Raw genomic sequence first — 24,520 nt, forward strand, 5'->3', positions numbered from 1 at the left:
GAGGGGCAGAGAAAGAGGGAGACAGAAGATCTGAAATGGGCTCTGTGCTGACAGCAGAGAGCCCAACATGAGGCTCAAACTCAAGAACGGCGAGATCAGGACCTGAGCCATGGTCAGACGCGTAACTCCCTGAGCCACTCAGGTGCCCCCCGACTTTTCTCTTTGTAACCAAACTTTGTTTCACAATTGTACTAAGTATTTTCCAAATGCAAATTCTTTTCATCATTACAACAACCTTGCGAGGTAAACCACTCTACCCATTTTAAGAATAAGGAAACTGAAGCACAGTTTGGGCAGGGCAAAGTAACCTGCCCAAGGTCACACAGTTAATAAATGGTTGTGCTGGAACTTGATTCCAAGCAGACTTATTCCAGAGAGGCTATTCCCAACCATGAGGCAGTCACATCATGGCAGCATATTAAGCTACACCTTGGGCTGGACAGCTGTGAGGACAGGGATGCCTGCTGAGTGGGATCAGGGCTCCCAAGGTGAGGCTTTTTGTTTCCATTTCCCTCTTTCTGTGACTATCCCTAAATAACCTCATCAACTCACCTAAGGGGCTTCAGAAACAAAGCTATCCCTCAAAATCCTAGATCTTCTGAGCAGGGGGTTAAAAAGCATCTAAAGGACCCTTGCATGGACTCAGGAAGTAGACCTCAAGGGGCCACACAGGTGGGGTGGCTCAGAAGGTGGCCCCCAAAGAGCCTCCGCCTCCAGGCCAAGCACAGGGCCTTTTATACCTGGGATATCAGCGTGGGGCCCAAAGTGAGGAGCGACGGGAATGCAGAGAGTCCTGGCAGTGGGGATTCTGTACAGCCACATAACCAGAGCAGGATGGACCCTGGCAGGGGCCCCAGAGAGGTACTGAGAGTTTCGCGGCATTTCCAAAGGAGCTGACACTGGGGCCTCATGTGCATGTAAACCATATCTATAAAGCCAGACCCTTGGGACTCCTGGCAATGTAATCATCTCCAGGCTGACAATTCTTGTCTTCAAGAGTATGTGAAGCTGAAGATGAATCACAGGCCAGCAACTGTAGGCTGACCTCAGCGTGCACACCCCCAGAGACGGGGCAAGACATGAAGACAGGACGCATCTGACCGAATCGGTTTTCCCATTTTTCATAAGAAACATTCAACTTAATAAGAAATAGCCATACTTTATTGACGATAATAGCTCCCCTTTCTTTGTTTCCTTCCCATGTGCCAAAAAACTCTACTATATCTCTGTTCCTCATGGTAACTCTGCGAGGCAGGAACTGTCACCTTCATTTTAGAGGAAAATGATGCTCAGAAAGGTCATGCAATTAGCCCAAGGTTACACAGAGAGTAAATGTTAGTCAAGATTCTAACCCGGGTCTGTTTGACTACAAAATTCATGATTTTTCCACTATGGCTTTCAATGTTTCACATTACCATCAACCTTCAAAGTCCCCCGGAGCCAAATGCCTAAATACACGTGTGTATTTTTTCAATTTCACTTAAATACCCAGGGCACTGAGACCTTGCATATTGCCATTCACCCATCTCCCTGTATATGCCAGGATCCATAAAACCCAGGAGCTGAATCACACGTACTGAGAATGAGTAAGTTTCTAAGAGAACATATCGTCCAGTCCTGTGTCATTTAAAACGTGACAAGTCCAGGGTTTCAGGGCCAGGCAGGGCTGAACTGGGCTTTGTTCCCGGGCATACTGGCCCCAGGGTTATGACTCTCCCTGCACCATAGTTCTGCTTCCTGGGGTCAGGCCGGTGATGACGAACTCATTTCTGGGGGCTGGCTGGGAACACAGGGCTAAAAATGCACGTCCCTGGTCCTGGAAGGATCCGAGAAGCCAGCAGATGTGCTGACACAGTCCACAGATAACTGAAGTGCACGGCGGAAGTGAGACGTGGCACAGGACAACAGAAGTCTATGGATACTAAGAGGGATGAATCACGTCCAACTGGGGGCAATGGGGAACGAGGCCATGCAAGAAGAGGGAGGAAATGAACCCGGGCTCTGGGTGTATTTGCAAACCAGTTATTGTGCACCAGTGACTCCGTGAGGCAGACAAGGTGGAAAGATGGAGGCAACCTGCCCAAGGTCACACAGTTAACGTGAATTGCTTTGTCTGCCTCCCACCCCACGTCCTCTCCATCACAACAAACTGCAAAGGCTGTTCTATGGAAGCCCTGGCAGGTTGGGAGTCAGGAGAGGCCGGGTAGGTGGGGTTTGAGCCCCTATACAAAGTTCAACCCCAGTGGTCTGCTTTGCATATATATTTATAGATCAGGGGTTCTTCATGAGATTCCTTTTGGAAAAAAAAAAGCTCTGCTGCTAATAAAATAGAGTTTGAAGACCCGTACTCTCACGCGCCACGTGGTGATTGAATGGGGTGGGTCTTGGAGGGGGCAGGGCAGGGAGGGCATGCAGACAGGCAGTGAGGGACGATGGCTAAGCCAGCAGACTATGTACTTCCCTCCCTCTGGAGTGATGCTGCCTGCATTCCTAATCAGGCTCTACACCTGCCTAGCTCTGAGACCTCAGGCAGGGTGCTCCTGAGCCTTGGCATCCTCACGTTTGAAACAGGGATCATACTGGTACCTCTTCGTAGGGCCGTTGAGAGGATTACATACTCAAAGATAGGGAAAGTGCACAGCACAGTACCTGGCATTTAGCACAGTGTCATTCTTATTAACTTGTTGAAGAGAGCAAGGCTAGTCATAGGAGATAAAACAGCACGAAAAGAAATATCATTAAAGCATAGAAAGAATTCTCAGGGAAACTAAGAAATCCTCACTGCCCCCAAAGAATTGCTGTGGTTCTGAGCTCTGCCTTGCATTCTCTTGGTCGTGATAAATATGGGCTGTGAATCAACAGGACACACACCTGAAAGACAAGGGAGGTTTTGAGGCCTCCATCTGCTGAGTTGTGGTTGTGTTCCCATCACTACTTATCAGCTGGTTCAGCAAGAAGCCCAATGGAGTCTGGGCTTCGAGTGATGGGGTCAGTCACCCCAAACCCCCAGACTAATTGTCACTGCTCAGAGGAAATAGCCACGAAACCGTTGGCTATCCCCCTAAGCTCGACTTGGCTCCTTAACCCAAAGGCCTAGCACAGAGGGAGGCATGTGGGTCAGCAGAGCCAAGCCTAGAGGCTGCCTTCACCGGCTAGTTGAGGCCTTCCTTGCCTTGGGCAGAATTCTGCAGGGCATAGTGGGGTCCGAGGTCCCTTTCTGGTTCCTTCCATCAAAGACTCTGCCAGTGGATTAAGTTCCCAGGGAAGGTTTTGATGGCTTATGGGATTTTCATCTGTCTTGTTCGCAGGCATATCCCAGTGCCCACAACAGCAGCACATCCCTGTGAATGAAGGAATGCCCATCACATTCGGGGTGATCTAGCCTCTGCATCATCTGTCATGAGACCAACAGAAGCAATCGGCCACACAGATTCCACGGTGATTCACTGAGCCACTAGCTGTGTGGGATCTTCCTGCCGCTGCTCTGCTTTCGATTCCCCCACCTGTCACCTTAGCTGGTGGCACCACCTCTCGGTCTCTGACAGTTTCCTGTCGGAAAGGTTTGACCTTTTCTCTCTCTTCTTGGAGGAAGGGAGGGTCATTTGCTACAGAGCACTGAGCAAGAAGGTCAGCTCGTGCCGAGCACACAACTTGCTCCTTTCATGCTCACTCAGCCAGAAATGAAAATGTTAGAGTTAGAAGCACCCGTGGAAATCACTCCTCATGGAAGAGAAGAGGAAATCCAAGCCCCAAGACCTTCAGCAAGTAGCTCAAGCTCACAGAGCTGGCTGCAGGCACGTCAGGAGACTTGGCCTCTGAAAACAGAGCTCTCTGTATGGCACTTTAAGTAGGGGACTCTCTCTGCCTTGTGTAGGTAAGAAAGTCTTGCAGAGGGCCCCTAAATCCTGGATTCTCTTTGTGTATTAACAACAGAAAATATGGCCACTATATATACACACACTGATAGATTATATGTATTTAGACATGTATATATCATATACATGTATACATATTCATAGATGATATTGGAATACATAAAAGTTATTCTAAAGGCCCAAATACATTTACTGAAGAGCTCAGACAAGCAACTCCCTTTATTTTAAACCTATTTATTACAGAATAGTGATAACTGAAGGAGTGGGGGAATTTCAGAAATTCTGAGTGTGAGAAAGGGGGAGACGTCTCATTTACAAAAGCATGCTCAATAGTATTACTGCTTTGATTTTTTTTTTTTTTTTTTTTTTTTTTTAGGCACAACATGTAACGTGCTTTGAGATGTAACAGTAAAAGAGGGCACTGCGACATTACGTTCATCAAAAGGGAGTCTGGCTTAAATAAAAAGATTGGGAAATAACTGTTCTGGAATTCACAACATATCACAGCTTTGGAAATCATCTGGTCCAACGTCCCATGTAAATTAAAGATAAGGAAACTTCCATCCAGAGAGGTTAAGTAACTGCCTGCCTAAGGTCAGCAGCTGGTTGTGCGTTCCTGAGGGGGTGGGCAGGCGGACTTTCTCTGCGGTAGGCACCCGCGCGGAAGGGGGTCTAGGGTTCGCTGCTGACCTACTGAAGGGAATTTGTGAGACCAAGGATGTAACGATACAGAGGGAAAGCAGGTTCCCACACACAAACAGAGAGCATTCTTGGAGAAAGAGAAACTAAACCTGAGGCTTTAAGTACCAGTCGTTTATTTCCCTGGGGCAGGGGCCCGACAGCCCCACACTGGGCTGCCCTCGGCTCCAGCCCCTCCTCGCGTGAACCCCGGGGAGACCCGGTCTGGCCCTCTCTGCCAGTGGGACACGGTGTCAGGCTGCAGGAGCAATTCCTCAAGGCCCCGCTCCTCCCTTCCTTTGGTCACCTTCGGAGGCCACCGAAAGGCTGGGCGGATGGCTCCCGCGGGCTTCCATTTCCCTAAACGGGTTGCAGGGTTTCTCTCACTTGGTCTGACAGGCCTGAGCGTTTCCGAAGAAGGACGGCGGCTCCTAAGACAGCTCCCCTGTGAGCAGAGGCAGGGCCGCAGGAAGAGCTTACCCGGCGCCCCGGCCTAAAGCAGACACGGGGCCAACCCCGCGTGGGAGCCGCAGGGGCGCGGCCGCGAACGCGTCGCGGGGCGCGGGGGTCCACTTACCGCAGTGCGCCTGGAAAACCTGCGGCTTGACGGCCTGATTGCAGGCGCCGCACACTACGAGATAGAAGTCGTCATGTGCTGGATAATGGCCAAATAAGTGCATATCTGTGGGGGAAATGAAAACAGGGTTTTTTTGAAAAAGCAATTAAGTCTCAGAGGGTGCACAGTTTCCTCTTGCAATTTCCTCCGGGGCAGCTTTTCAAAGGAGACGCGCAGCAAGGCGATGATCTTTACAGAAGGGAACGGGGTTAGTCCTGACGCAGCTCCCGGCACCCGCAGGAGCTGCCGCCTCGCGGACTCCCTGCTCATCGTAGCCCGGGGGTCGGACCGCGATAACCCCGCGTGTTAGAGGTGCTGCGAGTCCCATCTGCGGGGGGTGTTACCCTGTCCTGACACAGGGCCAAGTGTTAGCCGGCCCCCGATGGGGCGCTAGTTATTTTAGGATGGGGGGCTCCCCCAGATCCATTCCTGCCGAAGCAGAGGTCACTTGGGTGAGGTGCCTGTTTCCCCATCACTTTTGACCCCAAGGCAAAAGGAAGCCTGAAAACAAGGGCCATCATTATCTGTTACTCATCCGACCAATATCTACCAAAGGCCTACGTGTGCCAGGCACTGTGCCATGGGTGTGGGTAGTTGATGAACACCAATGAGCCCTGCTCTCCTGGAGCTTATGTGGCAGAAGAGAGAAATGTAAAGCAGATAATCACACGAGCCATCATTTGGTTATAACTGAGGGACTAAGATGTAGGGAGGAGTCCCATGAGAGCATGGGGCCCAACCTGGCCAGAGGCATTGCAGAGGAGGTGGGGGGGGGGGGGTGGTCTTTTGGCTGAGAGCTCAGGTTGGGAGTAAACAAAGGGCCAGAGGAGGGGGGGCGGGGGTAAAGTCCGGGTCAGTCAAGGCAGGAAGTTCTGTGTGTCTAAGGAGCCTCTCAGCTGAACAGGAGGACAAGGGCAAGAGCCCAGAAGCTGTAAGCCTTATGGACCAAGTAAGGGTTTTGAACCTGATTTTAAAAACAAGGGAAGCTGAGGTGCCTGACTGGCTCAGTCAGTTGTGTCAGACTTCAGCTCAGGTCATAATCTCATGGTTGGTGGGTTTGAGCCCCACATCAGGCTCTGTGCTGACAGTTCAGAGCCTGGAGCCTCCTTCAGAGTCTGTGTATGTGTGTGTCTCTCTCTGCTCCTCCCCTGCTCATCCTGTTTCTCTCTCTCTCAAAAAATAAACATTAAAAAAAACAAACAAACAAATGAGGGAAGCTACTGAAGGTTTTTTTAATTATGTTTTTTAATGTTTATTTATTTTTGAGAGAGAGAGAGAGAGAGAGAGAGAGAGAGAGAGAGAGTGTGAGTGGGGAGGGGCAGACAGAGAGAAACACACACACAGAATCCAAAGCAGGTACCAGGCTCCAAGCTGTCAGCACAGAGCCCAATGTGGGGCTTGAACTCATGGACTATGAGATCATGATCTGAGCTGAAGTCGGATGCTTAACTGAGCCACCCAGGCACCCTATGAGGGTTTCTTTCTTCTTTCTTTCTTTCTTTCTCTTTCTTTCTTTCTTTCTTTCTTTCTTTCTTTCTTTCTTTCTTTCTTTCTTTTTCTTTCTTTCTTTCTTTCTCTTTCTTTCTTTCTTTCCTTTCTTCTTTCTTTCTCTCTCTCTCCCTCTCTCTTTCTTTCTCAGAGAGAGAGAGAGAGAGAGAGAGAGAGAGAGAGAGAGAAAGCTCGAGCAGGGAATGGGCAAAGAGAGAGACAGAGAATCCCAAGCAGGCTGACATGGGGCTCGATCCCACAACCCTGGGAGCATGACCTGAGTTGTGACCTGAAATCAAGAGCTGGATGCTTAACTGAATTGAGCCACCCAAGCGCGCCAGCCACTGAAGGTTTTTTTAAGCAAAAAAGTGACACGATCCGCTATTCAGTGTTGAAAAATCAGTTATGTGGTCTAAGAGACATGAACGTGTATGACCACAAAAAACTTATACACATATGTTCATAGTAGCATTATTCATTAACAGCCCCAAAGTGGAAATGACCCAGATATCCATCAACTGGTGAATAGATAAACAAAATTTATTATAACCAGGTAATGGAATACTATTCAGCCACGAAAAGGAACAGAATACTGACACCTGTACAACATAGATGAACCCTGAAGACGTTATATTGAGTGAAAGAAGCCAGACACAAATGGCCACATATCGTATGGTTCCATTTGTCCAGATCAGGGAAATTTATTGGAGACAACAATTAGATTTGTGCCTGCCTTGGGCTGGGGTGCCTGGAGGAGGCTGGGGGGTGCTGCTAAGGGATGCAGGGCTTCCTTTTGGGGTGACAAAAATGTTCTAAGATTGACAGTGGTGATGGTTGTATAATCTTGTGAATGCACTACAAAGCACTGCCTTGTAGACTTTGAATGGGTAAATTGTGCAGTATGTGAATAAAAGTCCAAAAAGAAAAAAATGAAAGAAAGTTAGTTAGTTAGGTTCTGCGGAAACATGGTCACATCTCTTCGTGTACCATAGGGTGCAAAGAGAGCCCTGGGAGCACCTGGGCTTGCCTCTTCTTAGCCCACCAGATCTAGAATCGTTCTAGAATCACAGAGCAGGAGGCTCAGAACCACTGACACAGTTGACGGAGAAATGAAGAGACGGTGTACACACGAGTATGCTTTCTGTCACAAACCTCCTGAACTTCCTCTCCCCACATGCCCAAAGCCCTCATTTTCTAGATTCCACCTAGGTCTTTAACACAGAATGGGCAAATGCACAATGGTGCCCCCAGCTGCAGAGGTGGGTCACTGGGAAGAGTCGGGTTCCTCCTGATGTGGGGACGGCTCATTTATAACCCAGCAAATGCCTCCACAGAGGCACCCGCAGGTCTGTGTTCTCAGAACAGCCCTGCAGCTCAGAGAGCAGTGGAATCCACACATTTGTCACTCGGCAAGGAGCAGAGTCCCGCACTGCCCTGGAGGAGGCGTGTGGCTGCAAGGGGGACACCGGCTCTTGCCTCAGGTGCCTGAGGGCCCACTTGCCTCCACCGCAGGGACAGGGTGGGGCTGGGGACGCAGGCCTCTGAACTTCTCACTTGTCGGTGGCCCTGGGCGCGGCCCGCTATTTCCTCTCTCCAGAACTTGCCTCTGTTTCCACTTCTGACTAAGACTTGTTACCAGAGGGGAACGTTATTAGTCAGTGCCTGGTGGGCGGAAGGCCTGTGGAAAGAGAGGCAGAGAGAGAACCCAGCTGTGACAGGAGTCCCCAAGTGTGAGGAGGCCCGTGCTGGGCCCACCCAATGTGTCCGGGGCCCCTGGTTCAGGCACCACAGGGTGGAGAGGACAGCTGTTGGTCTTTCGCTGTTGATACCACTCCGTAGTATAGGTTATTTATTTTTATAATATAGGTCCTTTTTTAAAAAAAAATAACAGAAGTGATCCATCGATCTATGTCTTTGAAGATTCATTTGAAAAATGCAAAAAAACTAGAAGACATTGAAAAAATCACTAGCAACTTTTATAAACACTGTGCATCTCATTTAGATTTAGTTACATTTTATGTCCAGGTACACGTGAAACCAGGAGCTGGAGAGGGCTGAGACTTACTTATTTATTCAACAAGCATTTACTGAGGTGCCTTATATCCTGTGTGCAAGAGATCAGGCTATAAAGGAGGAGCAGAAACTTATTAATTAAAGAAACCAGGGGCGCCTGGGTAGCTCAGTCAGTTAAGCATCTGACTCTTGATTTCGGCTCAGGTCATGATCTCAGGGTTCATGAATTTGAGCCCTCCATCAGACTCTGCCCTGACAGCTCAGAGCCTGCTTGGGATTCTCTCTCTCCACCCCTCTCTCTGCTCCTCCCCCGATCATGCTCTTTCTCTCAAAATAAGTAAACTAAAAAAACAAAACAAAAACAAGCATTTGTTTTTTCTTTAAAAAAAAAACAAGCATTAACAAAAATTTCTTGAGTGCCTACTCTGTGCGGGAAGCTGTGCTGAGTCTGGCAGGCCCAGATTGCAGGCGTGGGGAGTTGTGCCTCTGCACCTGCTGACCCGGCCGAGGCCTGTCAGGACTCCTACTTCTTCCGTAATCCTTCAGAGATCTGCAGAACCCCCACCTCCCCGCCCCACCCAGGTACACACACTCCTCTCAGGTCATGAGTTAGGCTAGCCAGAGACTGGCTGGCCGTGTGTGTGTGTGTGTGTGTGTGTGTGTGCATGCACGCACTCCCCTCCAGGCCCTTCGCTCCACTGAGACCCTTCTTGGTTTCCTCTAGGGCGGTTTCAACCTTGCACGTGTCTGCTGAGAGCGTGTCTCCCGTGGAAAGTGAGGGTGTCTCCCCTGCTACCCTGCCTGATTATTCCTCAGTCAGCTGACCTTAGAATCTCCTCTACAGGCCCAGGTTCTGAGAGCCTGGCAGGTGGGGAGCAAGATAAAGGCACTCGGCCTCTCGAAAGACCATCCCCTCACGTGGCCAGGTGATGGCGGGCCATGCACTGTTTGCTTGGGGATGGAGGAGGAAGGACAGGTGGAACTGAAAACTCTTATGTCCGGCACATGTTAGGTATTCTATTCATCAATCCCCATCTCTCTCAATTTACTGCCCAAAGAACACATTCTGTGCGCAGTTTAAAATAACGGCAGTGTGTGCTGAGGTGGGCTTACAGCATGTCTCTCCCCAACTCATTCCGTGGTGTCAGGGCGATAGCTTGAAATCAGCCATCGTGGGAGTATTTACACCCTGGAAAGGGGCAAAGACTACAAATCGGGTCTGGTCTTCTCTTCTGGAGAGAAGGACCAGAATAAAGATGAGAAAAGAGGGAAAAGTGAAACCACCTGCAACAAGACCACCCACCATTGCTGATGTGTTAATATGGGTCCTTCTAGAATTTCTGATGTGGTAACATTATCTTAGTTAATCCTCATAATTAATCTAGAAAGTTGCCATCATCTCCATTTTCCAGGCAAGGAAACAAAGATAATTTGGTTGAGATCCCAGGGCGTGATTTGTAAGTGCAGATGAGATGCTGGGACTCTGACTCTAAAGGGCAAGGCTCCCTCCTCAGCAAAAGGCTGCTTTTTTCATTAATAGAGCAAAGTCCCATTTCACAGATGCAGAAACCAGTTTGGAAGGGTTGCCTGGATGACTAATAGGCTGTCCCAAGGCTTGGAGGAGGTCATTGGCATGAGTGCAGGCCTGGGTTCAGAAGGAGGGATTAGAGTACAGTGCTCCTTGCTGGGCAACCTCCGGGAAGGTGCCCAACCTTTCTCAGTGACAGTTTCCTCATCCATAAAATGAGGCTTACAGTTCATGGGGTTGCTGTGATGGCTCGTAAAAGCCTGTGTTTTCTTCCACCAGGGATTCGGGAGAGAGTGTGGAGAACCAAGGTCATCTCTCCCATCTTTCAGAACTAACTAGCTCTCTCCAGTGGGACAGTCTTTGCTCCAGGCAACACATCCTTTGCCTCTCCCTCATGACCACTCATAGCAGACCTCCTGGGAAGCCTGGAGGTCCCTCTGATCCGCAGAACTTGAATGTGCGTGTGGACCGAGGAAAGCTGGAAGCTTTCGGGAAGGCTCTCTCTCTGGCTGTGGCTGGATTCCAGGAAAACGTGTTACCAAAATGAAGAGACTTTGTCCAGTTTCAAACACAGTTCAACCATCTCACAAACACAGAAGGGCCAACTTCTCCATTTCCCCCCATTTTGCTCCTGCAAATAGATCAACTGTGGGTCAGATAGGGAGCTACCACCACCACGACACTCACAGAGATGACCTTAAGTCATACTCCTGGCCTGAAAACGTGAGGAGGGAGCAAGCTTCATTAACTCCATTTTGCAGATGGGAGAAACAGAGGTACACTTACTTCTAGGTATTTTTTTGGTTTTTGACCTCAGCCCACTATATAACTTATCTATCTATCTATCTATCTATCTATCTATCTATCTATCTATCTATCTATCTATTTATCGTCTATCATCTATCTATCCATCCACTTACCTACCTATCCATCCATCCATCCATCCATCCATCTACCCAACCATCCATCCATCTATCCATATAACCAACCATCTATCTATCCATCCATCTTCTCTCATTGGGACATGTACATTACACTCTGATATGTTCTGTTCTACTCATTTCTTTTGGTTTTACTCTATTCTAGTTCATTTAAAAATTAAAAAAATTTTTTTTTGGAAGAGAGCACGAGCGGGGGAGGAGAAGAGAGAGGGAGGGAGACAGAATCCAAAACAGGCTCTAGGCTCTGAGGATGTGGGGGTTCAAACTCACAAACTGTGACATCATGACCTGAGTCAAAGTCGGACACTTAACCGACGGAGCCACCCAGGTGCCCCGTATTCTAGTTCATTTAAAAAATGCTCACTGAGTTTTCAAAATTTCAGGACTCTTTCATAGGTCACAACTCAAAGTCTGAAAAACATTTCTCAAGGCAGTCCAGTGAGTCAGGGTCTGAGCCGGTTCTCGGTGGTCACCTGGGAATCTGAAGCCTGAACTGAATCATTAGCGCCAATTTGATGCCGGAGCTCACAGGAGTTGACTGCATCCTCCTAGTTCAGCACTCAGTGAGGCATATTGGTAGGTTAAATCATCACTGTGGGAATATTCACACCGTGTGAGTCAGTGTCCACTATAACCTCTCGGAGGACTGTTGTTTGAACATCTGCCAGCATACCACTGACCTGCACCCATTGTGGCATCACCCTTCCCTGCATCAATTTCCCTAATTACAAAAATGGAGAAAATGATATTCATCATCTACCACAGTGGGATACAGAAAGTCTTTTGTCAACTTGGGAGGAAAGCATCATATTAATATAAAATTACAGTTGGGGTACCGATTATTAGCCCAAGAACTTATGCACAACAGAGCCAGGTAAACGTGTTGATTGCTTTCTGTATCATCAGATCAGCACATCGAGCTAGAACTTGCCCACAGTCTGGTGCAGAGAAGGGGGTGGGGGTTGGTGGTGTGGGGGTAGCGGGGAGTAGAGAATTAAGTTACTGGAGTTCTTCCCAATGTCTGTCAACTTATTAAAGGTTGTTCACAGAGGTTACTCACAGATCAGGCTCATGGTATTAACCTTATGGTGTTTATAAATTTATTACACACAGGCTAGTCTCGGTGCCCCTATTTGAAAGCAGGCACTTCTTGTCTTACCTCTGTTAAAATTCTCATTTGTGGCAGAGTCGACTGTCAATTGCATTCATGTTATCAACGGAGGCTGGAATACTCAGCATGCTTTTGGACAGTCCCCGAGGTTCCCACAGCCTCACCTTCCCTAAATGCACCCCACCCCCAGACAGCAGAGGAGGGAGGAAGGGGACAGAGCTCAGCTGTGATGGAAGGAGAGACAAAATTCAGGACAGCAGAATGGTTTCTATGAAAGTGAAACAGTAACTCTGATGTCCTGGTGTGGTTGGTTAACTGTCTCTTAAGTCAATACTGAAATTAAATTGGCCGGATGGGAGTAGCATTTTATTCAAGATATACAGTTTTTTCAAAAAACTTTTTTTTTTTAATTTATTTTTGAGAGCAAGAAAGTGCAAGTGGGGGAGGGGCAGGGAGAGAGGGGACAGAGGATCCGAAGCGGGCTATGAGCTGACAGGGGAGAGCCCGATGCGGGGCTCAAACTCACAAACTGTGAGGTCATGACCTGAGCCAAAGTCAAAGTCGGACACTCAACTGACTGAACCACGCAGGTGCCCCATCAAGACACACAGCTTTTTGAGGGGAACAGTTTTGACACGCAAAGCCATGTGTCTATATGAACTTTTGCTGCATCCAGTCTTCACGTTCGGAAAATGGCTGCAGTTAAGGAAAAGGCAGGGTGACATCTCCAATCCCCTGTTTGTACAGGATATGTTTCTAAGATGGGAAGACGGCTGGTTTGGTAGATTTGGATCAAACTAGAGGCTGTGCGCCTTTGAATTTGCCCCTGGACACCTTCCAGAGCCTGAAACTCTGACATTATGAAGCAACAACTGGTGAGAGCTCAGAAGATGAAAAAGTTAAGAAGGCGTGAGTAAGGGCTGATGCCTTCCTTCTGCAAGTGGGATGTAGAGCGGAGCGGAGCACAGGCTGAACAGGGAAGCTGCAAGAATCAGGCTGGCTTTGAAGGCAGGGGAACAGCTTATCAGCAATCCGTGATACCTATGCAGTCGATAGAAAATCCCACAGCAGGGGAATGGGAAGACAGCAAAACAGACAACTTTGAATTTCAGTTTCCTGGAAAAAAAAAAAAAAGCCCCAGAAAATGTCCTTCAGTTTCCCCAGAAGTCTTGTCCAGGGTTGGGAAATCACCCCGCTGTCTATCGGAGTTACAAAAATGTCAAGGGAGCAATCCCTATGATATTCTTAGTATAACAACAGTTTCATATAATTTAAAAATTATGCTTCCCTTTTAACTCACTCCAAAAAATGACTGGTAGTGAAAAACACTGAGATTGTATTTATGTAAAACACCAAGCCCTTTCCAGGAAGGTGAGCGTGAGCCCTGCCTGAAAGGGGAGCCTCTGCCTGTGGGAGATAACAGGACACACAGACCTCAGTAGGAGCTGATGGTGTGACAAGCCTGTGACGGGCGATGGCTGGAGAGCCAGGTGCCACTGGACTTCCTTGGAAAACTGTCAAAAAGATGAGCGGGCGGCTGGCGGTGGCTGTGATCTGTGGGTTTCCACTTACATAAACTCAAACTGGGGAAATGACGGGGGAGAACAGTCACTGTGGTTCAAAGACACACATGACTGCTTCCAAGCAGATTCAGATCAGGACACAGAAAGGCACCTACAAGAACGACGCGTGCCACCTTGGGAGGGGCACTTCTCACACCGGGAGAGGCTGGTCCTGAGAGCTTTCCTCTCCCCCATTAATCTTAATATGCTCATTACACAGTTTTTATTAATTCGTCTTTTCTCTCTGCCGGTGGAGTTTTGAGCTGCATTTTAATCACTCGTGTCAAATGGAAAGCTTGAGGGGATATAAAAAACGTTTCTCCTTTGCTCTGACAGCATGATTCTATTTGTTCCCCAACTCCAAAATCTCCTTAAATTCAGAGATCAAAACAGCGTGGGGTCTTCAAAGCAATGACCTCAGACCCAATACCTCCCACTTTCCAGGCAGAATGTTGTTGAATTCCCCTCTGGGAAAATGCAAAAAAAAAAAAAAAAAAAAAAAAGCGGTCACTCTCCATCTTTCAGATCTCTGCAAACCCAGGGCCTGACTGTGAGGGCTTCAAAAACAATGAAATCTGGAAATGGCAACGGCAACAGGAGGACCAGAAAGCAAGCAGCAGTGGTGAGCTCCGCGGCGTCAATGAGGGCAGGCGGGCGAGCATGTGCGGGCGGCAGGCACAGAGCCTTTCTTCTCGGACAGACCGGGACTAAGGGGGCCCCTGGCCTCTTCTTGCTGCAGCTGGGCTGGAAGGAGCCCCCCTGCAAGGCTGCAGCCGGGAGCCAGGCCTGGTAGCAGGAGGATGCTCCCGTGTTAGGCTGTGTGAACTGACCCCACCCCAACCAATCCACAAGCCCAGCCAACCAACACAGCCACGGCCACGGCCACATGAGACGGTCTAATCCCTGCCTCCTCAGAAGGGCCTTTACACACAAGCATTCATGCTGTGTGGAGGCCGGGGCGGGGGGGGTGGGGGGGTTGCTCCCTGGGCAGACTCTCCTATGGCTTGTCCTCAGACTTAGAACTCCTGTCCTGCAGCACAAGGAAGGAAGGGTGATGGGATGGCAGCTGGACCCAGGAGGTGACTGTACTCCAGGGTTTAGAACAAAACCTGTGAGACGTGGGCCTGGTAAAACGCGTCGCTCCAGAGCTGGGCCCCAGAGTCAGGCGGCCTCAAGTTCAAATCCTGACTCTGCCATTTGGCATGACAACCCCCTCTAAACTGTTTCCCCATCTGGAGCTAAAGGACTTATTTGTGAAGGGCACACTGTAAGGATATAAAAGAAACAATATTATTATCTATGGCCTTCTTCCTGTCTCTCCACTTCCCCAGTCCCCTCCTCCGGGAAGCCTTCTCCGCCTCACCCAGAGGCGAGGCAGAGTCCACCAACCTCCCTCCTGGTGTGTGCCCTCCACGATGTGACCACAGCTCCCAGGCTGTACCAGGGCACTTGGTTTACACCTCTCTCTCCAGACTGGGATATCCTTGAGGACAGGACTTGCGACTCAGTGCCCTTTATATGTCCACAGCCTACCAGTCTGGCACATTAGGTAGCTGCTTAATAAATGTCAATTAGTTAATGAGGCTGGAGGTTCCAAGAAGTTGATTTACTTTTTGTGCTCCTTAATTTTCTCTTCCCTCAAAGGGGGAAGTTGTACATGGTAACAAACTGCCCCAATACCCATGCTGCTATCTACAATTATGAGGTCAATAACTATGTCTATTTGTTTGTTCTTAGAGCTCCTTGGGAGATAAGTGCGGGCTGTCTGACTTTAGGGAGGAGGCAAGGGCCACACGGGCCATCGTAGTGAAGAAGTGGTTACTTCCTGTCCCCTCCGCCCTCCACCCCCAACCCTCGTGCCAGACTCAGGAAGGCTGGGCCCTTCCTCATCTGGCAAACATGGCTATTCCCCATCCCACTCCCAGTGATGGCCCCCTCAGAACCAGTATTTGGGGTGCGCTTAGGGGTGTTTTCTGGATGCTCCCCCAGGTCTCATTTTCCATTTCCTCATGCTGGGGCAGTCAGGTGTCTTGTACATCAAGACAGTGATCCAGGGCCCGGAAGATCAAGACTTCCCTCAGTCCTTCTGGCATCAGCTCTGTCCTGTCTGATGTTGGACCAACACAGCAGCCAGGCTCAGCCCAGGGCACACTGAGCAACCTGAGCCCAACCAGGCAGAGGATCTACCAGTCAGCAGTGACCCTGGTAGCTAAGAAAAGCGTTTTGCAAAGGGCTCCCCTTTGCTTATGTGTGGCTTAAGCTGCGATGCCAACAATACATCCCTAAAAATGTTCCCAGGGATATAAACCCAGTCCTGACTCCCTTTCCAGCAGCTTCAGGGACACCCAGGCTCCTTGCCATCCAGTCACACACAGCCTTGTCCACCATTCCATCCAGGTCAGCCGGTGGCTTCTGGCCCCTCAGGACAGGTGAAGAACATACAACCCCACTTTGGCTGGTTGTGGAGTCCTGATAAGGGTCCTAGCTAAAGCTTCGCTTACAGCAAGCTTGGGTTCAGGGATCAGCTACACGGACAGGACAGCCTCCAACCCCCCTCACCACGTCAGCCTAAGTGCCCTGGGCCCAGGGAGAGAAAAGTTCTGTGGAGAGGACAAGGGTGGGTGTAGCATGTTCAACCAAAGGCCTATTATGTAAAAATTGTATAGTTCACTATGACTCAACTAGAGAGAGAAGCATCAACCTATTGGGGGAAATTCTAGTCCCTTCCTCTGGCTTTAGGTGAGTAGAGGGGCCTGTGAATGCTATGGAATATGGCTGAAAGTTGTCACCAGCCTCCCTTCGCTCTCAGGTGCTCCCACCTGCGTCATTTAAACATTTAAATGTTTACCTAAATCTTTATGCCCACGTTCCCTTCAAAGTGAGGACTACAGTAGAGATAATAGTTGTTATCAGTAGGTCTCCCTGGGCATTTTTTCTCATTCTTCGTCAGTAGGTCTTGCTTTGCTTCCTTGTTTGGAATAGGCTTTTCCTACCTTGAGCCTCCCTCAGGACAGGAAATTTAAGAGCTGTTCTGTGTGAGGCCTGTTTCCAATTCATTCTGGGGTGACTCCTTCCACCTTCATCCTGGGGCATCTCTTGAGTTCACGTTGGGTCTCCTGGCACAGTCTGTGACACCTCCGTCCACCTCCCACCCAAGAGAGATCTTTGAGAGGTGGAGGCAGGCGCCATATTTCAAGGAAGAGGACAGTGGGTTTGAGGACAAGGAGGTGATGATCCCTTTCCTCACAAGACAGGTTATGGGCAAAAATAGTTTCCAGACTGAACAGAGCACTGCAATCAAGAACTACCTCAATAGGTCAAGGGGAAATCAACGGAAACATCTCCTTTGGTGCCTTTTCATATAGTACAGTCTACCTTCTTGTTGTGGCACTCTGACTGAGTCTGGAGGATGAACTAACTGGTCTCTTTAAATCCTTTCTGGCTTTTCAGTTATACGATGACTGGTCCAGCAGGGAGTATGTCAGGAGAAGAACAGTGGAGGAAGAGGGGAGGACAACACATTCATGTTACAAAGGAAATCCCTAGGAAAGGTAAATAAGGCACAAAATCTAAGTGGCTTATTCTTAAGAGGAGTAGTGAGGGCCATCTGTCTGTTTTTCTTTATCTCATTTACCCTTTCTCATCAACCATCTATGTCTATCAATCATCTATCTTGATATATCGATCATATCTACTCTACCTACCTACGTACCTACCTATTTATCTATCTTCTATGTCTATCATTTTTTTTCTTTCTTGCTTGCTTTCTGTCATCTATCATCTCATTCTCTCTCTTTCTATCTTAGGAAGCATTATTTGAGTGATGTGGTTTTGAGGTGGAATTAATTCAGTCCCAGCCTGTTTCACTGCTACACCAAATGCTACAGTTTTGGGTGACAAGAGTGAGCTGGCTTTAATAAAAACAAATAAAAATTAAAAAAAGAAGAAAACAAGATAACAAGAAACTTAGGCAACACCAAAAGAGTAGCAGTTGGTTTTCAAGAGTGGCATTAGAAACTACACGAGAGCACAGACCAAGCCTCAGGAACAGTTTCATCTTCCCCACCCCAGCACGTTCTGTTCACACAGTAGGAGCCAGAATCAAAGTTCTCTTCATAGGCAACTGAATCAGCCTTCTCCCTGAACCTTGAATAGATGTTAAGCTTAAAAAAGGCTGCTTTGAGGCACACTGGAGGACTTGATACCCACCATTTTGCGTCTCGAAAGTTGCATGTCAAGAGGCTTTTGTTCCACCTTGATGAAAATGAGACTGAGAGCCCCAGTCAAAAGAATGGGATGGGGTTGGGGCACCCAGCTATCTGTGGGGGCCAAACCATGCCATATTGAGGGTTTTCATAGCCCCTGCTAAGATCAGGACAATTAAGTAAGAGGAATGTCTCACTAGGCCTTCCAGCACTGTGTAGAGATTTTAATTTAGAAATGGACTGGAGAGGCCAGGCAGCATTTACCACAGAGATGCTCTACTGCTTCAGCACAGAAATTTGGGAGGTTTCTGGAATGACAAGAAAGCAAGTTGCTGGAACCTGCTGAAAGCAGAGCTCCTGAAGAAGTCAGTCCTCCAGTGGTGCCTCGTGAATGCCGGAAATGTGACATTTTAAAGACACTAGACAGTGCCTTCATGAGTGTATCATGGCAGGCTTCAGCTATCAAATTATTGTTACCGATGCTATCCAGAACATGCCATGGAGACCACAGGGCCAAGAAAACGCCCACCCCAGAAAATGCGCCCATCATTTCAGACATGCTGACCCACTGCTCCGTGATGAGGAGTTACATCGGTGTGTTTGCAGATGCTCAGAATCCATGAGACAAATGGCTGGGAATGATGGGGGGGGGGGGGCCCTAGGGCCTGGTGGTCTTGATGAGTCCCCTGGCAGTGGTAAGCTCATTCCTATTCAGAGGGTCTCTTAGACCCCCAGATCCCATGGCACTTGTCAGTGGCTCTGAGTGCAAAGCAGAGCTGGTTCTGGCTGTAACTGGCCAAGAGACAGTGGCATTTTTTTTCCCCAGAGGGCCATTTGTGAAGGCTATGGAGCCCCACAAGTGCGCTTCAAGACTCCAATGATCACCTAAACGATGCTGCCAAGCTCAGAGGAAAATGTGCCATTTGGTTCTGTCATGAGAAACATGCACTTGGCATAGCCAGAGGACAGTGGCAAGAACTGCTTAATGTCCCTGGGAATCAGTGTTCGAAGCACTCAAGCCATGGGGACGGCCAGACTGCAGGAAGCTGTGGACAGATACCCCAAGGCAGTCCCCTAGGAACAGGATGCTTACCGGGGCGGGTGGGGGGGCGGCGCGGAGCCACCCCAGCTCCACCTGCTGCTGCATCCAAGTACAGAAAGGCACTTCTGCTCTAGGAGAACAGAAAAGGAGCATCTCCTCACACACAGGCTCCCCAAACCAGCCACACACTGATGGGCCGGTGCTTAAAGCCAGCAACCTTCTGAGCAGAGACTCAGAAAGAAAAAATCCAGCATAGAAAGGATTACAGAAAGCTGTTTTAAGGTACTAATGGAAAATGAGATCGATCAGCTGGAGGAGAAAAATCACGATGTCTTCGATCACAAATCAAACATGAAGCGAGTTATGCATCCAAGGAGAAAGGGGAGACTCTTAGTGGGGCTCAGGAGACTCTGGGATCCAGCGCTGCCTCTGGGCCTGCGGTCAGCTTCTGCCATGTCCCCCTCCCCTGGAGTCCTTCCTCTGCCCCTCCTCCACATTCACTGCAGTCCTGTACATCCTTCCAGGTCAGCGTTAGCGGGACCTCCTTCAGGGAGCCTTCCAGACACAACTAGCTCTTCCTCTGTATTTATCGCACTTATTGCCACACTTAGTCCTATGCACCTGGTGTTTACAGAGTGGTGGACAGGCCTATCTTCCCCATTTGTACACTGATGTTTTACACATAGACTCAGACACATAACAGTAAAAAATCAAGGGTGCCGGACACACGCTCAAATGCTTAACAGAGCACCAATGCGACAAAGCTGCCTTACTTTAGACTAAGGAAGCACCCAGGGCATTTAGCCGGGACAGCTGTCGGGTAGTACAGGATGAGTGACAAATTCCTACTTGGCCTCTAGCTGGCTGTGCAACACGGGGCAAGCCGAGGAACCTCTTCTGGAAAATAGTAGTCATGGCTTCCCCGAAAGGTTGTTGGGAGAATTAAAGGAGAGAACTTATGCCATTGCCAGTGCCTTACAGGCACTCAATTAAATGCCCATGAAATTGCACGGAACTAGCTAAACCAAAAGCCACCACCTCAGAGGAACACTAGTTCACAGAGGCAGCTCAGTGTCATGCTTAAAATGTGGGCTCTGGAGTCAGACTGGATTTGAATCCTTGGGAAATTTCTCTGGGCCTTGGTTTCCTCATCCACAAAATGGGAAGGATAACAATAGGGCAGTTGTCAGGATGAGATGGGAGTAACAACCTTTGATGTCTGCTGCTTGCAAAGCTCTCAATAAGTGTTAGCTATTATTATGATTTGGAATCTGATTTTGCATGGTGGGACTTTAAGAAAATAATCCTGGGACACCTGGGTGGCTCAGTCGGTTGAGCGTCCGACTTCAGCTCAGGTCACAATCTCACGGTTCGTGGGTTCGAACCCAATGTCAGGCTCTGTGCTGACAGCTCAGAGCCTGGAGCCTGCTTCAGATTCTGTCTCTCTCTCTCTCTCTCTCTCTCAAAAATAAATAAACAAACAAAAAAAGAAAATAATCCTGTTTCACTGTGGGAAAACAGTGAATGTGGAGAATGAAATCATTATGCTAAAAGCCACCAGACCTTGAACTTGTAGTCACTGAAGCCACTGGGTGAGTAACCAGTAGATGAGGGTTTCTCAAAGTGTGAATACTACCTGCGATTCGGTGGCTGATGTCGGTGTCTGGACTCTTTCCCAGGTCTGTGGAATGAGATTCTCTGGGGATGGAGTCCAGGAGGATAGACTTTTAACCAGCTCCTCATGGGATGTGATAACCCCTAAACTTGTCCAATCACTATCGTATCATGGAAACTACTAACATGGAGACACATGGCGTGACACACGAGTGTCAGTTTGGCGATATGGAACCTCTCATTGGTTCAGAGACTGTGTTAGCCAAGGGGAAGGCGTGTTCTGTACATGTGAGGGTGTCACTGTGGGTACCCTTGGCATGTGGTTTTGTAGGCCCCTCTTACTTATCTCTCCTTGTAAATGCTTTGGATCTATGGGTTAGAGAGTCGGTGGTATGCTGGAACCGACCCAACTGTGAGCCTCTCTTCCCAGCTCTACATTTAGCGGCTTCACATTGGCTCTTTGAAATTCACCACAGTGGGAGTACCTACGCCTCGATAATCAGCAAACGATACACTCAGGGCTCTTAAATTTGTTCGGAGGGCCAGTATGCTAGCACTCCACTGGTTCTCTTCCATAAGAAAGTTCTCTTCTAGAACCCAAACTCTATGGAACGTGGTCCTGGGCACCATACTTAGGTCCCTGGATGGTTTGGGGCCATTTAAAACCTGGTTTCTGAAAACCTACCTGCTAGACGGTGCTAATGATAATAACGGTGTTCGGTGTTTAAGTCCCCACGGGGTGGCTCAGGAGAAAACCTCCCTTGCGCTCTGTGGTCACAGCGTAAACTCCAGCATGAGGCTGGCCATCTGGCAAACTGCAGTGTCGATACCCAAGTGGAATATAGAGTAGGATATGGATGCTTCAGGGCCAATCCCTCATTGCCACTAGAAAAACAACCCCAATTCCCTGAGGGCTGTCTCCTGGCCTTCACACCTGCAGGAAACCAATCTGTAATGCCCAGACAGGGCAGAGGCTCTACGATAAATCTCTCTCTCGTCCCAGGGAGTGGAAGGTTCAGGTGTAGGGGTGGCCCAGCTAAGCTTCAGCCCAATCTCCAGCCTGCTGTTCAGACACCCCCAGCTGCTTTTTAAAAGGTCACCCATTAAGAGCGGCAAGCCATGCTGTCGGCACTGTTTGGGCAGATAGGTGGTGGGAGACACATACTTTTCCCTTGAATTCCTCCATTCAGCAGTAAGGTGAGTCAGGGGGAATCCAATCCAATTTCTCAGTAAATCCTCCTATGCTCTGGAAGGACACGGTTTGAAAAATCTATTTTTGTGCTTTTATTTACTTAAGGTCTGCATGCCTGGGGAAGCTTTCTCACAGTGCCATCAGACGTCCTCTCACTTACCAGGGGAAAAAAAAAGATCCCACCTTCCGGGAATACCACCAGCAACAGCCAGGCCACGTATCCTCTCTTCCCGTCCCTGTAGGCCTCCCTTGCACAAATGCCATCCAAGGCCCGAGTGGGGGGGGGGGTGTTCAGGAAGACACTTTCACAAGGGGACTGCAGCTCTGGACCCTCAATTCTCTGTGGCAGGAGGCTACCTCTAGCACCCTGCACAGCTTTCCCCTTCTAGGGCTGTCCAGAGCTCCAGGATTTTTGTTTTCCTGGTTTAAATGCTGTTTTTTTTTTTTTTTTAAGTTTATGTATTTGAGAGAGAGAGAGAAAGGGAGCACAGGGAGGGCTAGGGAGAGGGAGACAGAGAAAGAGACAGAGAGAGAGAGAGAGAGAGAGAGAGAGAGAGAGAATCCCAAGCAGACTCCATGCTGTCAGCAAAGAGTCTGACATGGGAACTCACGAACTGTGAAATCATGATCCAAAACCAAGAGTCGGATGCTTAACTGACTGAGCCACCCAGGTGCCCCTCAATGCTGTTTTTGATTCAGATGCAAATCCTGTCTCTGTGGAGTTTCCACCTGTTATGCTAGAGGTTTCTCAGTGTGAACTGCTGGGGAGTGGGGCTGGGTATCTTTGGATAGTCTCCTCTTTCGAGAAGGGCCCAATGCTCAGATCAGAAGACAAATGTACTCAATGCACTTGGGGGCCTGGGGTCATCTGTACTGGTGAACTTCTACTTCCCCCTCTGTGTCAAATCTACCCAGCTGGGACACTGTCCAGACCCTTAAGGGCTCCAATGCCAGCAACGGTGGGTTTTGAGGTGCTGTGCACATGGCCACTGGTGGCTGTGGAGGGCTGAGAGTGCAAGTACAGGTTCTGTAAGGACTGGTCAAAGAGCTCCTCTCCTCTGCCCTTCCCCGGGACTATGGATGAATGGGGGCCCCCGAGTCCGTGCCCTACGGCTGGCCCTCACCCAGTCACCCAGGTCCCATCCATCTGGCCGTGGTGGTTTTGAGAATGCAGGGCTGGATCATAATCCATGGCGCTTTGGGCCTCCGTCCCTAACTCGTCAACATACGAGGCCTCTCTGGGTCCCTAGAGCACACTTGCCCCTGCTGGTGAAAAGAGAACATGGGACCAGGCCTGTGGTTCCACACCAAGCTGGGCAGGAAAATCTCTTAGGAGCTTTTAAGGTACAAATTCCTAGCTCCTATCCAGACTAAGTGAATTAGGAATTCTGGGAGTGAGTCCCAGGAATCTGTATTTTGGAACAAAGTTTCCCAGGTGATTTTGATGTAGCTGTGAATTCAACCCAGTGCTGGGCTAGACTCCCCCGTAAAAACTTCCCATTAAAACTTTCCCATGGAAACAGTCTATGATTTTATATACTTTCACCCAGTTATGAACGGAGACGGGGAAGGGAGAGCATGGGGGTGAGAATCCTATGCACGATCTGCTTCGCTAGCAAACAGAGATGGGGCTAGAATAGTGTCCCCTCAGGTGCCACCACAGGTGAAGGACAGGTGATGCCTTTGTTAAGGCTTCAGCCCCCCCTCCCACGTTGCGTGGACAGGACGCCATTGGTAAGAGGACGATGAAGAGGGAGAGGGCTTCCCTTAGACACAGCATCGGTCCAGACATGCCCCGGCACTGGACAGGTGTGGTCCAAGATGCCCTGTGAGGTCCCACAGGCTGCCTCCCCCTCCTTGATGTGTCAAGAAAAGTCCTTCAAGACACGTGACAGCCAGGCCGAGATCGACTCAATCCAGGGAAAGTAAAACCTAACTTCCTGTTGTGAATGGATGGGAAGGGCCTGGCTGATTATCTCTCAAAAAGCCTGATTAAAGAAGGATTCCTGTGGCTGGCTGTCCCAGGTGCTTGCATGTACGGGTAAGGAGCCAGCACACCTCACCCTGTGCCAAGATCAGATTCAGAACTGTTAGGTTTGCAGAGAAGGAGGTCTGGCTGCAGATGAATGGAACTTGCCCCCACCTTCCCCTCCCATCGCAGAGGAAATCAGCCATGCATTCCAACTAATGAGTAAGGGGTAGAGTTTCAGGGACGGCCCTTGAAACCATCTGCATGCTAGCCTGACATGTCTACTAACACTGATTCCACATGTTCACTGTGGGACAGGGACTGGTTTATGCTACATCCTTATGGGGAAGATGTATTGATAAAATAACACGGCAAGCAACATCCATCACGGCAGCCAATATTTATTGAGTATTTACTCCTTGCTAGGCACCGTGCTAAGCGCTTGACATTGACTGTTTCATTTAATCCCGATAGCCCTGCAGGGGTGACAGCATCTCCATTTTACTGGAGAGGAAGGAAAAGCTCACAGTGGGAAGCTCCTGGCTCCCAGTCTCACAGCTTGGGAATGGTGGAGGCATTTACCGTGGAGGTGCTGACTTTCAACTCCCAGGCCATTCTGCCTTTCCAAAGAGGATGGCAGGTCGGGGAAAAGGAAACCAGTGGGGAATGACTGGAAGTCTGGGCTC

At 49.1% G+C, this 24,520-nt stretch overlaps 1 protein-coding gene across 6 annotated transcripts in view; it reads right to left on the reverse strand.

The window, feature by feature from the left end:
- Window positions 1-24,520, reverse strand: part of ATXN7L1 (ataxin 7 like 1) — a 245,975-nt gene that overhangs the window by 154,752 nt on the left and 66,703 nt on the right. For 5 of the 6 annotated variants that reach the window (XM_015076173.3, XM_015076172.3, XM_015076169.3 and 2 more), the window contains exon 3: window positions 5,131-5,235. The exons of the other annotated variant lie outside the window; for it this stretch is intronic. In XM_015076173.3, coding sequence (XP_014931659.2) covers window positions 5,131-5,235 — 105 coding nt within the window. The remainder of the gene's footprint in view (window positions 1-5,130; window positions 5,236-24,520) is intronic. 6 annotated transcript variants of the gene reach the window in all.

The sequence above is a fragment of the Acinonyx jubatus genome, chromosome A2, assembly GCF_027475565.1.
Source record: "Acinonyx jubatus isolate Ajub_Pintada_27869175 chromosome A2, VMU_Ajub_asm_v1.0, whole genome shotgun sequence".
NCBI classification, from domain to species: Eukaryota; Metazoa; Chordata; class Mammalia; order Carnivora; family Felidae; genus Acinonyx; species Acinonyx jubatus.